General features: G+C 40.2%; 1 protein-coding gene across 1 annotated transcript; it reads left to right on the forward strand.

The window, feature by feature from the left end:
• The first annotated feature begins 329 nt into the window (after positions 1 to 329).
• On the forward strand, positions 330 to 10290 carry cdnf (cerebral dopamine neurotrophic factor). The gene is made up of 4 exons (XM_017494667.3): positions 330 to 500; positions 3309 to 3436; positions 3978 to 4119; positions 9818 to 10290. Exons 1-4 carry the CDS (start codon positions 416 to 418, stop codon positions 10006 to 10008), a joined length of 546 nt encoding a protein of 181 aa, XP_017350156.1. The 5' UTR covers positions 330 to 415; the 3' UTR covers positions 10009 to 10290.
• Positions 10291 to 14729: the final 4439 nt, after the last annotated feature.

Raw genomic sequence — 14729 nt, forward strand, 5'->3', positions numbered from 1 at the left:
TCTGACTTAACCAATAACAGACGAGTGTAAGGAGGCGGGTTGATCAGTCTTGTCTAATAACAGAGAGGCGGTTTGATTTCCAACTGAAAACATTTTTAAAAATGGTGCACACACACGAAAACATGTCTTATATGTACACAGAAATGTAAGTAGTTAAAATAGTAAGGGCTATTGTAGTGATATTTTTCGCTTTAGTGTTAAGTAGGCGAGTGTGCTGCTTTTGGATATAGCGTTACGGTTATTCAGTGATTGACAGCGCCTTCAGCCAATTAAATCACAGGAAGAGCGCGCGCGCACACACACGAATCCAATGAATGTTCAGATCCGTATTTAGAAAGCGCTTATGGAGCAGGGTAAGACTGGGTACTGTAGTCCTGAGGAAAGTGCGTCAGTGCTGAAATAAGCTCAAACAAATATGCATTTGAACAGCACCACTGCTGCCATATCAGTATGGCTTTTATGCGCTGTTTTCGCAGTAACCGAGTCAGAGAAGTGTGAAGGTGAGGTCTGGGCTTCTCGGGTTTCCGAGCGCATGCTGTATTTCTGCGTGTAAAAATAGAAAGTCGGCAGACATGAAATGTGGCAGTAAAGACTGGAGTGCATGAGGTGTCAAAGGAAAACGTGCATGCGTTTTGATCGACTCCCATGAACACGTCAGCTGACAGTAATTACTCAGACTGGAGCTGCACTAGAATGAAAGATAAACTGGTAAATATTAGACGCGTCCACAATAATTCAGTACTTATAATAAGGTTATAGGTTTAAAAGTGTAATAAGTATTTGTGAAACTGAACTTTACCTACACACAGTGTACCAAACCAGACTATAATAAAGTGTGTGAATTATTTTTGCATGGGTGTAAACAGTAAACAGTCACTCAACACACCCCCTGCCAGCAGTGTTGCCAGCTGTTCTCATATGCAAATCATGATTCAGTGAATATGCAAATGAACATTATGACGTCATCTGGCCACTCCTAGTGACCTTTTTGAAAACGCATTAGCTACTTTCCCTGACAAGAGTTGGCGTTGAATAAGTGTCAAGTACCCTTCTCTGCAGGAGTCCAGGGGATCCAGGCTGGATAAGTGTGCTGTTATTTGTGTTGTGGAGCATCTCAGGGGTTAGAGTTATGCATTAGGATCAAGTGCAGCTCCACCACTTTGTCTTTTGTTTCACTCATATTTAAAAATAAAGCTTGCTTTTATTACTTAAGGCTTAAATAGAACAGAGAGTTTAAAACAAGGAGCAAAGAAGTGCATGGGTGAGACAAAATGATGATCAGTGATTGGTCTTTGGGAACAATGGTGATCTGTGATTGGTCATTGGGAACAGTAGTGAACAGTGATTTGTCATTGGGAACAGAAGTGTTCAGTGATTGGTCATTGAGAACAATGGTGATCAGTGGTTTAGTGGTTTATCATTGAGAACAATGGTGATCAGTGGTTTGTCATTGAGAACAATGGTGATCAGTGATTAGTCCTTGGGAACAATGGTGATCAGTGGTTTGTCATTGAGAACAATGGTGATCAGTGATTGGTCATTGGGAACAATGGTGATCAGTGATTGGTCATTGGGAACAGTGGTGATCTGTGATTGATCTTTGGGAACAGTGGTGATCTGTGATTGATCTTTGGGAACAGTGGTGATCAGTGATTGGTCATTGGGAACAGTGGTGATCAGTGATTGGTCATTGGGAAGATAGGCCTGGTGGTTAGGGGGTGGAACTTGCTCTCTCAGCTCGTTTAACCAGCAGCTTTAATGTAACTTGGAGAGCCATATCAAACGCTGAACAGTTGCTAACATCTGCTCAAACATTGCTAGAAACACTATTTGTAGACACCTGACCATCGCACCCATAGTGTGGTTCTTCCCCAAACTGTTGCTACAAAGTTAGAAGCACACAATTGTATAGTCTTGGTATGCTGTTGCATTCCAATTTAATTTCACTGGAACTAAGAGGCCCAAACCTGTATCAGCATGACAGTGCCCCTGTGCACAAAGCGAACTCCATGAAGACATGGTTTGCTAAAGTTGGAGTGGAAGAACTCAAGTAACCTGCACAGAGCCCTGACCTCAACCCCACTTTGGGATGAACTGGAACACTGACTGCACCCCAGGCCTACTCACCAACGTCAGTCATCTTACTAATCACCTTATAAATGCTCTTGTTGCTGAATGAGCAAGCTGTGCTCTAAAATCTAACAAGCCTTCCCAGAAGAGTGGAGATTATTATAACTGCAAAAGGGGGACTTAATCTGGAATGGGATCAGCTTGGTATGTGTTCAGCAAACACATATGGGTGTGAGGGTCAGGTGTCTACAAACTTTTGGCCATATAATGTATGTTTAGGTCCTTGTTTGAAATACAGTCACTAAAGTGGTCTAAAACGTCACCATATGTTTCAACAAAGTTGGCAACAAAGCTTGCCACTTTCATGGTTGTTTCTTGCAGTCATAATTTCCTAAATCTGATCTGGCCAATACGCTTTTGTTCTAGTCCAGTGTACTCTTGGGTCGTCAGCCCAACCCTGGCACTCACATTAGATCTGACCTATTAGATCTACACTGCACGTCATTCATACATTCTTTCATCTTCAGTAACCTGGTCAAGGTCCCTGGTTGCTGGGCATGAGGTGAGAATACACCCTTAATGGGATGCCATGAACACACACATTCACAGGCTCATTCACACTTAGGGGCAATTTAGTGTACCAACATCCCAACTGGCATGTTTTTGGGAAGTGGGACTAAACCAGAGAACCCAGAGGAACTAATGCAAACACAAGGAGAACATACACAGAAACTCCACACAGACAGTAACTCGAGCTCAGGATTGAATTACATCCAGGGACCCTTAGGCAACACTACCTCCTGTGCCACCTTGAAAGGAAAACAGAAATTTAAATAAATAGAAAATCAAAACTCATTTTGAGCATGCTCTAAACAGCTAGAACGGTGCTGCATTGAACTGTGGGGGAAAAAGTAATATGGAACAAAATATGGAAAATGTTTACAATCTACCAGATAGGAAGTGAGTTTTTAATTGGTGCAAAAGAACAAAACAACTAAGCAAAATAAAATTATGATATGATGGCCTGAAAGGGATCCAGTACACTCATAACTGTCTTATACAGAAGGATACATAATGATGCACATATCTTATAATGATCATGGCCAAGTTTTCCAAAAGTATCAAAACTATTACAATTACACACTCTGTCTCCCACTTCACAGTGTTTTTATGAAACTAGGTCTAAGACTAGAATTTATTGCTGTGTGTCTGTGTGTGTGTGTGTGTGTGTTGTACAGTGTGTGTGGGATTTTTAGAGCGTCTCTACAGGTCCTTGGTGGCCACTCACAGGGAGCTGTCCTCAGCACTTGTAGAGGAGGAGCTTATTAAAGCATGTGCTGAAGCTACAGGGAAGGAGAACCGACTGGTAACACACACACACACACACACACACACACACACACACACACACACACGCATCCATCCAAAAGATCATAAAAGATCAAATAATCTACAGCCCACTCCGAAAGTATTGGAACAGCAATATATATATATTACAATATATAATACAAATACAATATAAATGTATTCAGTGGATAGAATTTACCTTGCCGTTCCAATACTTTAGGAGGGGACTGTATATCTTTTTTTCCTCCCCATAAAACTGAACTAATGTATTACACTTCAATACATCCCAAATGCCTGCTAAAATATTCATGTCATTGCTTGAAAGAACACTGGAACTCAATTATATTTCTGAGAAGCTTTCAGAAGCCTTTAAGCAGTAGTTTGCTATAAATTAGAGTTTTTTTGATATCCGAGTTGTAGGGGTTTTTTCTTGCATAAGCATAACAGTATTGGGACCGTGTTACTTAAATAGAAGAGTAGATTTAACATCGTCAGATTTAATGATATAAATGTTAGTAGGTCTCATTTTCTTTCTCTCTGTCTGTATGTGACTCGCGCAGTGCTATTACCTCGGAGCCTCCAGTGACTCAGCGGCGAAAGTGACCGGCGAGGTGAGTCGGCCTCTCAGCGCCCATGTCCCGGTGCAGAAGATTTGCCAGCGACTCCAGCACAGAGACCAGCAGATCTGTGAACTCCAATATGGTATGAGCCCAGGAACGATATTGTTCACTTATCTCTCAGTGCTGGGTGGTTAAAGCATTGAGAATGTGTTAGTGTGAAAAGGAAAAACTTTAGTTATATAGTTGATATGATTTTCCTCTTGAAGCAAATAAGGGAGACTTCATGTTTAGCATTGTGTAAAAGCGCATGATCTAAATCTTAACATGCTTGCCTGAGAACTCAGACATAATTACCTCAGCTCAGACATCCAGCCTCGGAAACACCATTTCTACATGGTGTTATAAAATAGTTTCATAAAATAGCAGAATATACTAATAAAAAATTGGAGCTTATTTAATCGTCTGAATAATTTGTAACGCCCACTACCTATCTGAGTCTGAGTCACACCAAGGAAAAGAAATTTTCTGTTTCTGTGACGGCCTTTTGCACATTTTTATAGTTAACAGTGTCAGACACTAGATAATCAACTTTAAGATACTGGATCACTAATCACTGATCACTTCGAGGCGAGTGTGCACGATGATTTACGCATGTGATGCTGAACTGGAGTCTGTAAGTGTCCTTTAGGTCGGGGTTCCACTACAGTTTTTCCTCTGATTCACAGCAGATTTTTGGACAGTCGGAAACCGGTGTACAAGAGGCACAGATTTACATTTATAATTAAATTCAGTTTTATTTGTATAGCACTTTTAACAACAGACAGCTTTACAGAAATCCGGATGTAGTTTTATTTCCTTGATGAGCAAGCCGGGGGGCATGTTAGCTTAGTGTTTTAGCACGTTTGTCTTGTACCTCTGGGGTCATGGGTTTGATTCCCGTCTCCACCCTGTGTGCGCAGAGTTTGTATGCTCTCCCTGTGCTTCGGGGGTTTCCTCTGGGTACTCCAATTTTCTCCCCCAATCCAGAGGCATGCTTTGTAGGCTGATTTGCAAATTGTTTTCAGATTGTCCGTTGTGTGTGTATGCGTATGCGACTGTGCCCTGCGATGGGTTGGTACTGTGTCCAGCATGTACCCCGAGTCCCCTGGGATAGGCTCTAGGCTCCCCTGCGACCCTGTGTAGGATAAGGTTAGCATTGCGTAAAACTATATGCTCTAAATCTTCACACGCTCGCCTCAGAACTCAGACATAATTACCTCAGCTCAAACATGCAGCCTCAGTAACGGCATTTCTAAAAATAATAAAAATAGCTAAAAAGTAATTATAAAAATAAGATTGAGGGGGTGTTTATGCAAAGTAATCTTAGAGCCACCTGGAAGGGAATTAAGAATATGGCTTCAGTGATTAGACACTGATATTGAATCAGCATACGCTAATGGAAAACTATGACACTAATTTCATTTTCTCTAATGAGTTTAGTTCATTTTTTTGTCCGTTTCGATACGTTTGCTACAGTTGATGCGATGGTAGATTTTAAAGACGCCCTGAGTTCGTCTAATAATTTTAAATTGAATTCTTTTAATATATTGAGACTAGAGATGCACCAATACTAAATTTCTCAGCCGATACTGATAACCGATTATTCAGAGTGATATCGTCCGATACCGATAACCGATACCGATACTTCTGCCTTTTAATTCCACAATTCTGAAGGAAATTCAAATAAAAACTTTATTCTCTCCATGTCAGCAAGTTGTGTCACAGTAACTGGTCTCATAAACAGAAAACACATTACTCTAATTAACATGAACACATGAACTCAATTCTGAAGATTAAAGTAAGATTATTAACTTATTGAATGTTATTCATTCATATTAACATTGACTGAATTGTAAAAAACCTCCTGATAGTCTCACATTCACTCACCACAAACACAATATATAATAATATATTGTACAATATATAATATACTAATTTTATGCCCTCCGCATAAAATAATGGGGCATAACACACACCCTTTGCACTTTTATTTCGAGTGGACGCCACTTGTGCAACGTTTAAGGACAATCAGGTGTTCCACAAACCGTTACAAATGTACTTTTGTGCCTGAAGCAATTCTTTTATGTAATAAATACAATTGATTCTTATTATTTATTTATTCTCTTTTTTCGGTCTATATGTTTTAAGTAGGGCGCACGGTGGCTTAGTGATTAGCACGTTCGCCTCACACCTCACACCTCCAGGGTCCGGGGTTCGATTCCCGCCGGGGCCCTGTGTGTGTGGAGTTTGTATGTTCTCCCCGTGCTGCGGGGGTTTCCTCCGGGTACTCCGTTTTCCTTCCTCAGTCCAAAGACATGCATGGTAGGCTGATTGGCATGTCTAAAGTGTCCGTAGTGTATGAATGGGTGTGTGAGTGTGTACGTGATGGTGCCCTGCGATGGACTGGCACCCTGTCCAGGGTGTACTCCGCCTTGTGCCCGATGCTTCCTGGGATAGGCTCCAGGTTCCCCCGTGACCCTGAAAAGGAGTAAGCGGTTGAAGATGGATGGATGGATGTTTTAAGTATTTTGAGTATTTGTATGTATGTGTATTAAGTGTTATCTATATACGTGAAGCACCATGATAGTGTGAACTAACTCCCCCATGGGGATTAATGAAGCTCTAAACTAAACTGAACTAAGCGGTACAGAAAATGGATGGGATGAGCAAGCCAGAGGCGACAGTGCTGAGGAAAAACTCCCTGAGACAACTCCCTGATCCTCTTCTGGGCGACACCTGATAGTGGAATTAAAAATGATTACACTATACAGATTTAGCAGTGTCAAGACAAATGGTAATAAGAGTGTTACAGGATGTTCAGTGTGAGCAGATTTTTAATAAGAGTCCTGGGATAAGCACAGGACAGTCTTTACGATTACAGCAGTACTCGTATACTACAGTATCCAGGTGAGATTATTCATGGATGTAATGATGACTCATGGGTATAAACTGTTTTTGGGAAGTGCAAAGCGTTAGGGTTTCCATGTGGGACCATCCATAAAAGCAGCAAATGAGTCACAAGTGCTGAAGCTCCAAGCAGAAGGAGAGCATCCGGATGAATCAGTCATGTTCAGAAGGCGAGATTTTCTTTCTCCTAAATGAAATTTTGGGCCAGTCAGTGAGTCAGGGTGTATAAAACGTTTAGGTTGGTTTTTGGGTTGTTTTTTTTTTTCTTCAACCTGACTTTGGACATGTTCTAATAGTGTACAAAGACTCAAATCTGAACAAATCCTTTGAGATCAATAGTTGACGAAATTAAGAGTGAGGAAATGCACATACAGGAACTTCAAGCTGTAGTGAAGCTACGAAATGGAGCATTAAACTTTCAGCGTTCTGACAGGAGCATGACTAGCTGTAACACAATGAACTCCTCAGATAATTACAAGCAAACAGTTGCTGAAGGTTTAAAAGGACCACGTAAGGAAAGATTGCTAGCTTGTTAGTCACATATTATTAGCTGGATAGCTACAGCCTTCTTTAAGTGTTGGTTTCTCTATTGTCTTTGCTGTCTATCAGTAGCAGGAAATCGTATTTTTTCTCATAAGCTTCATTTCAATGCAGCAACAAGTCCAGAGTTGGGTAGTGTGTGATTTATTAATCATTTGAGTTGTGTCATGTAGTGCATCTACAATGTTACTTGTTAGCTATAACAACTTCATAGTAGCAGATCGAAACTTAGCAAACAATCTTCAGACACTAAACATTTGTTTTGGCTGATCGTCCTCAGTTGGTATAGACTGTGTAAATAAAATTTTTTGCAGACAAGATGTATATCAAGGTTCTTTATACCACACCATGGTTGAATTCTCAGAATCTGATTGGTCAGAAAGTGTGCATTATTTTTATATAACAGATGTAGATCCCGCTGTAACTTGAAAAATAGGTTCATATTAGCACGCTCTTTCTAATACATTATTGTTTCTATAGTAACGGCTCATTCACAGGGACTTGTATGGCGGCTGCTCCACATGATCTAAGACTAATAATAAACAGATTTTTTTGATGTGTTCAGAAAAAGAAAAACATATAATTGTGGGTACAGTGAAGTTGTTTTTTTTGTTTGAGGAGATATTTATGTAATGTTTATTTTATGGAAGGAGTCTAGAGTGTCAGTGCTTTGTAACAGTCACAGTGCTTTTCAAAGATTTCTAACACAGTTGAGGACAGAGGAGTTTAGGTTTTCTGGGAGGTTTTTTTTTTTTTGGTAAAATGACAAGCTGCGTTTTGGGGTTTTTTTTAGAAAGAGGGAAAAGAAGATGCTGGTGAGGGAATGACTGTTTATTGTTGCTATAACGTACAGTGGTGCTTGAAAGTTTGTGAACCCTTTCGAATTGTCTACATTTCCGCATAAATATGACCTAAAAGATCATCAGATGTTCACACATGTCCTAAACGGAAAAAAAGAGAACCCAATTAAACAAATGAGAAAAAATATTCAGTTTGCTGAAGATCATGTGGACAAACCAGAAGGCTATTGGAAAAATGTTTTGTTGACGGATGAGATCAAAATAGAACTTTTTGGTTTAAATGAGAAGTGATGTGTTTGGAGAAAGGAAAACACTGCATTCCAGCATAAGAACCGTATCCCATCTGTGAAACATAGAGGTGGTAGTATTGTGGTTTGGGCCTGTTTTGCTGCATCTGGGCCAGGATGACTTGCTATCACTGATGGAACAATGAATTCTGAATTATTTCAGCAAATTTTAAAGGAAAATGTCAGGACATCGGTCCATGAACTGAATCTTAAAAGAAAGTGACAGCAAGACAACGATCCTAAGCACACGAATCGTTCTACCAAAGAACGGTTAAAGAAGAATAAAGTGAATGTTCTGGAATGGCCAAGTCAAAGTCCTGACCTTAATCCAATAGAAATGTTGTGGAAGGACCTGAAGCAAGCAGTTCATGTGAGGAAACCCACCAACATCCCAGAGTTGAAGCTGTTCCGTACTGAGGAACGGGCTAAAACTCCTCCAAGCCGACGTGCAGGACTCATCAAGTTACCGCAAACATTTACTTGCAGTTATTGCTGCACAAGAGGATCACACCAGATACTGAAACCAAAGGTTCACATACTTTTTCCACTCACAGATAAGTAATATTGGATGATTTTCCTCAATAAATAAATGACCAAGTATAATATTTTAGTCTCATTTGTTTAATTGGGTTCTCTATGTTTACTTTTAGTACATGTGTGAAAATCTGATGATGTTTTAGGTCATAGTCATGCAGAAATGTAGACAATTCGAAAGGGTTCACAAACTTTCAAGCACCACTGTAAGTGAAAACTAAATTGTCAGTCAGATGTTCCACAATTAAATCTAACTATAACATGTTAAAATGTGTGATGTGGCATTCATTAATAATTGAAACATTGTAATCATTTGCAAGTCATTGTAGTTTAAGCGGAATAACACAACAGAGCGTCTGGTGATACACAAATAATCCTCGGGCCGTATCACTTCACACGTGTGGATTATTTTCGTATAACCGCACGGCCTGTCGTGTGTTATTCCTTACTTAAAGGCATAACAGTGTCATCCTGTAATTAACTCCTTAACATCCTAGCTTATTACTTCAGGTATTCATCCAGAAGCATATTATTCAGTAATTACAGTAAAACTAATCAGAAAATGATGTAATTAGGAGAGTGAGGAATGTAAGTTTGGACACACTGAAGGAGCTCAGGATTTAAAGCAGTACCAATTTTCAGTTACTGGGTTCATACATCTCCTCTGCCTATACCAAAATCTACAAGAGATACTAACACACAGTGTTCATGCAATGTTTTATGTGTGTTCCAGAGCATCAGGTGCTGGACTGGAGTCGAGAGGCTCTGTCTAAGATGCGGGTGCTGGAGCTGAAGCGAGTGTTGGCCTCGTGGGGAGAGGAATGCCGTGGATGCCTGGAAAAGACTGATTTGATCGATCTTATCCAGGAGGTGGCCCCCAAGCACAGACCAGCTCAGCCCGGGACACATTCATCTGAACTCTGAGGGCCTCCTGGTGCAGCTCCATCCTGAGGACATGAATTGCAGATCTGAGAGGTCCTCCTCCTGCAGCTCTGAGCTGAGGACACAGACTTATACATGTGGCTCTGTGATGTCAGTGTTGGGATTTAGTGGCGTGATGGATTCATTCAGCTGTAGAGCTTAAACAATATCTGAATCAGTTTCATTATACTGGATCTGAGAAAGTGCTGACCGGTTTTGTGACCTGCATTTTCTTTGTGAATAAACAGAGGAAGCACTTGAGAGTATTATACAGTGCTAGCAGCAGCTCTTGGCGGTTGTGAGTGAATGTATTAGTGTTTGTGTAATTTACAGCGTGTCTTTCTGATAACCAGAGAAACATTTACATGTTTTTTTTTTTAATGGTGGAAGTCTGTTGTACACAGAAAGTATAAGAAATCAGAAATACTTTTTCACAGCACTATAAATTTTTACCCCCGTTTTAGTGAAACCCCTAAATAAGTTCTGGTGCAACCAGTTGCTATATAATGTCAGATAATTAGTTAAACAGAGTCCACATTTGTACCGTTAAAGTGTCACTTGATCACACAGATAAAGATAAATACATCTGCTCTTGGAAGACCACATAGTTTGTTAGAGAACATACATAAACAAACAAAAAACCAAGGACAAAGTTCTAGAAAAAAGTATCAGAGTTTGACTATAAAAAAAATCTCCCAAACTTTGAACATTCAACAAAAGATCATTAAATCCATTATTAAAAATGGACAAAATATGGCACAAATCAGTGACCGAGTAAAAAGGAGTTTAGTCAGAAAAGAAACCATGTGTAATAATAATAATAATAATAATAATAATAATAATAATAATATTTCATTTCTTTGTTTCATTTATATAGCGCCTTTCCAGAACTCACGGACGCCTTACAATAATAATACAATGATACATAAATAGTGAACAATCATGGACAAACACAAAATGTGAAAAGCAATGAGCAATCACACAGAAAATGAAATACACCGTACAGATCTTATAGTCACTGAGAAAAAATACATTTTAGATTAGGGCAGATAACATTGAGAAAACATACGTTTTTAACTCGGAGATGGATGTGATGCTGTGAAGAGTCAGAGGGAGTGAATTCCAGATTTGGTTGCAACTACACTGAAAGACCTGCCTCCCATGGTAGAGAGACGAAATCTAGGGATAGAGAGGAGTCCGAGCCCAGAGGACCTGAGAGAGCGGGTTGGGTTGTAGGGGAGAAGAAGTTCACTAAGATAGAAATGTGCCAAACCATGAAGTTGTTTAAATGTGAGCAGGATTATTTTATATTTAATGCGAAATGAAACAGTTCAGACAGGATTGGAGTAACGTGAGCTGAGTGCTTGGTATGTGTAAGAAATCTCGCGGTAGAGTTTTGAATAAATTGCAACCTAGCAATAGAATTAGCAGGTAAACCAATGGGGAGAGCATCACAATAGACAAGACATGAGGATATAAGTGCATGAACCAGTGATTCAGCGTCTTTGAGGCTAATGAAGGGACAGAGGCGAGCAATGCGATGAAGGTGAAAGAATCCAATTTTATATGAGCTTCAAAGGTGAGGGAGGGATCAAAGATGATACCTAAATTTTTTACAGTACTACATGATTTAATGAGAGCGCTATCGATGTCACAAGTAAGGTCATAAAGGATATTTTTAGTAAGTGTTGGTGTTTCGATAATAATGATCTCAGTTTTGTCCATGTTAAGTTTGAAAAAACTGGAGTTAAGCCATCCTTTTATTTGATTGACACATGCTGATAGTGGACCGGTCTGGAGACTGGGAGCAGATCTACAAGCTGTATAGATTTGAATGTCATCAGCATAGTGGTAACTGAAACCGTGGCGGCGAACAAATTGACCCAAAGGCATTGAACATGAACAGTAGAGGTCCAAGAACCGATCCCTGAGGGACACCTAATTTTAAAGATACAGTAGGCAACTTATAATCCTGCATAGAAATGTAAAACTGTCTATCTGTGAGATAAGAAGTAAGCCAGGGAAGAGCAGCACCCGTGACACTGATATCCCAGAGACAAGAGAGACATAAGTCATGACAGACAGTATCAAAAGCGAAACTAAGATCATTGAGGTATGAGGCTTCATCAGAGGTGGAGCGGCAGTTCAGAAGAGCAAAATGACGATGTGAAGCATCGGGGTTGATCGGCAAGTTATAGCGCTGTACATTGTGGTTAGGATATATCAGCAATCGGAGCGTCCTGCAATCAGTAGATGGTGACTTGGACTTAGGCTGGGTCCTGTTGTTAGACAAGATGCATGGGATAATTCAAGGAATTGAGCAGTGAGTGTTCAGGGATACTCTGGATGAGCGGTGTGTGTATCGCGGACGACGAGTAATTCCAAGCATCTGACTGTACTCATATGCCGCAGAATCAAGACGCGGACAGCACTTTAAAGCCCCGAGTTGGGATGGTGAGTATCCAATCTCCATTTCAGTTTTATCACCAAAAATGATGCAGAATAGGAGCAGAAAGGGAGCAATTACCCGAGGCATATTTATGCTGACAGATGTACCACCAGCGATACCATGTTAGCCAAACCCCGACTATCACATCACCTATATACAGCTCACCAAGAGGATGGCAACCCAACCAAACAGTGAGCAGTAAACAATGACCACAACTGATACAGAGAGGGTTAATCACTCACCAGCCGAGCCGGAAATGGTGGACAGAATGGGGAGAGTCCTCGCAGCAGGCCGACAGCCAAACAGGCATCAAGCGGTGAGAAAAAACACAAAATTATCCAATAGAGTCCAAAACTGAAACGTTGAAGGTGAGGGAACCAAAAAGTGAAATAATCCACACAAGGCACATGCAAAACAGACAAAAGAAACAAATGTATGGTGTAACTCTGAAGGAGCTGAAGAGATCCACAGCCCGGATGGGAGAAGCTGCTCACAGAACAACCATAGCCTGGACAGTCCACAAAACATGTTGGTGACTCAGCACAAATGTGGCAAAAGGTTACCTGGGTCTGAGTGAACTTTTTGGCCTTAGAATAAAGTGCTACACTTGGCAGGAACGCAGCACTGTTCATCACTCTGAGAACACCTTTCCCACAGTGAAGCACGGTGATGGTAGCATTATAGTCACAGTTACCCTTGGCCTCTAGGTGATTTCAGTATAAATGTACCTGTAATTCACACCCTTGTTTTCTCCTATAACAAACTTCTAGTGCATGCTTTCGGGAATAACTAACTATGCCAACTGTCATTTATATTGACAGTAACTTAATCAACTTGGATTAACTTGTGTCCTGATTGGTCAACACTATATTGCTAATTTGCATAGAGTTGAACGTATCATGCATTTACAGTCATGTGAAAAAATGAGTACACCCCATGGAAATGGTTGGCTTTTTTGACATTTTTAGACAAGCAAACATTTGATCCTCTTTGAAACAGTGCCTATTAATGAAGTTGATATATTTGATTGAAACCACAAGGAAAATGAGCTTTTTCAATTATTTATACAACAGAAATATCAATAGATGTGATATTCTTCTGTGGAAAAAGTAAGTACACCCTTGGCCTCAGAAGCTATTATTGCCCCGTTTAGGAGCAATTAATTCTTGTAGGCGTTTTGCATAATTGTCCACCAGGATTGCTGGAATTTTTGACCACTCTTCCATGCAGTATTCTTTTAGTTGCAAGGTGTACTGCTTGTTTCAAATCCCCCAACAACATTTCAATGGGATTCAAATCCAGGCTTTGACTAGGCCATTCCATAACCCCCCAACAGCATTACTGTGGCCAAACAACTCTATCTTTGATTCGTCTGTCCAGAGCTCATTATTCCAAAAGGCCTGGTCTTTGTCTATATGCTCACTGGCAAACTGTAATCTTGCAAAGGCTTTTTCCTGGCACTCCTCCCATGCAGGTCAAATTTGTGCAATCTCTTTCTGATTGTAGAAGCATGCACTTTGACACCAACAGTTGCAAGACTTACTAGCAGATCCCATGATCAAATTTTAGGGTTATTGAAGACTTCTTTTTTGCATCAGACGGTCTGCTCTTGGGCTGAATTTGCTGGGACGTCCAGTCCTGGACAAATTGGCAATTGTTTGAAATCTGCGCCATATGTAAACGATTTCAAATAATTTGGAGATCTTTTTAAATCTCTTGCCAGACTCATAGGCATCCACAACCATTTTTCTGAAGGCCTTACAGATCTCTATAGATCTTGGAATGATGACACCACACACCTCAATAGCAAAGGGAACACCAGACACTAGATATGAGAGCGGTATAAATAAGACTCCCTAAGCAGGTTCTAATCACTGGCATCCGATCTTCAACACCTGTTTCTAATTTTATGGATTTGAAGGTGTGATAAATGTAGGGGTGTACTTACTCTTTCCATCTGCTGATCTGTTTTTTGTTCATTTAAATTGTGAAAATGACTACAAAAAACGTCAATTTTATGTGTCATGTGATCGAGTGTATCAACTTTATTAACAGGCACTGTTTCAAAGAGGATCAAATGTTTCTTGTCCAAATATGTAAAAAGAAAAGCCGACAATTTCCACAGGAGAGTAACTCTGTTTCTCTCTGGGCCTAACAGTTTAGCTGTCTGATCTGTATGATTTAGTTCTTTAATACAAATTGCTAAAAGGATGCTGTACAACTAATATTGAACGGTAATTACCCTTATCCAGAGCGACTTACATTTATCTCATTG

This window comes from Ictalurus punctatus, chromosome 19 (assembly GCF_001660625.3).
Source record: "Ictalurus punctatus breed USDA103 chromosome 19, Coco_2.0, whole genome shotgun sequence".
Classification (NCBI taxonomy): Eukaryota; Metazoa; Chordata; class Actinopteri; order Siluriformes; family Ictaluridae; genus Ictalurus; species Ictalurus punctatus.

What these genes read in the sequence shown, in the direction of transcription:
- cdnf (XM_017494667.3), top strand. Translation starts at nt 416, where the DNA reads ATGCATTTGAACAGCACCACTGCTGCCATATCAGTATGGCTTTTATGC. An exon ending in CGAGTCAGAGAAGTGTGAAG is followed by an intron (nt 501 to 3,308) that starts GTGAGGTCTGGG and finishes TGTGTTGTACAG; the next exon opens with TGTGTGTGGGATTTTTAGAG. An exon ending in CAGGGAAGGAGAACCGACTG is followed by an intron (nt 3,437 to 3,977) that starts GTAACACACACA and finishes TGACTCGCGCAG; the next exon opens with TGCTATTACCTCGGAGCCTC.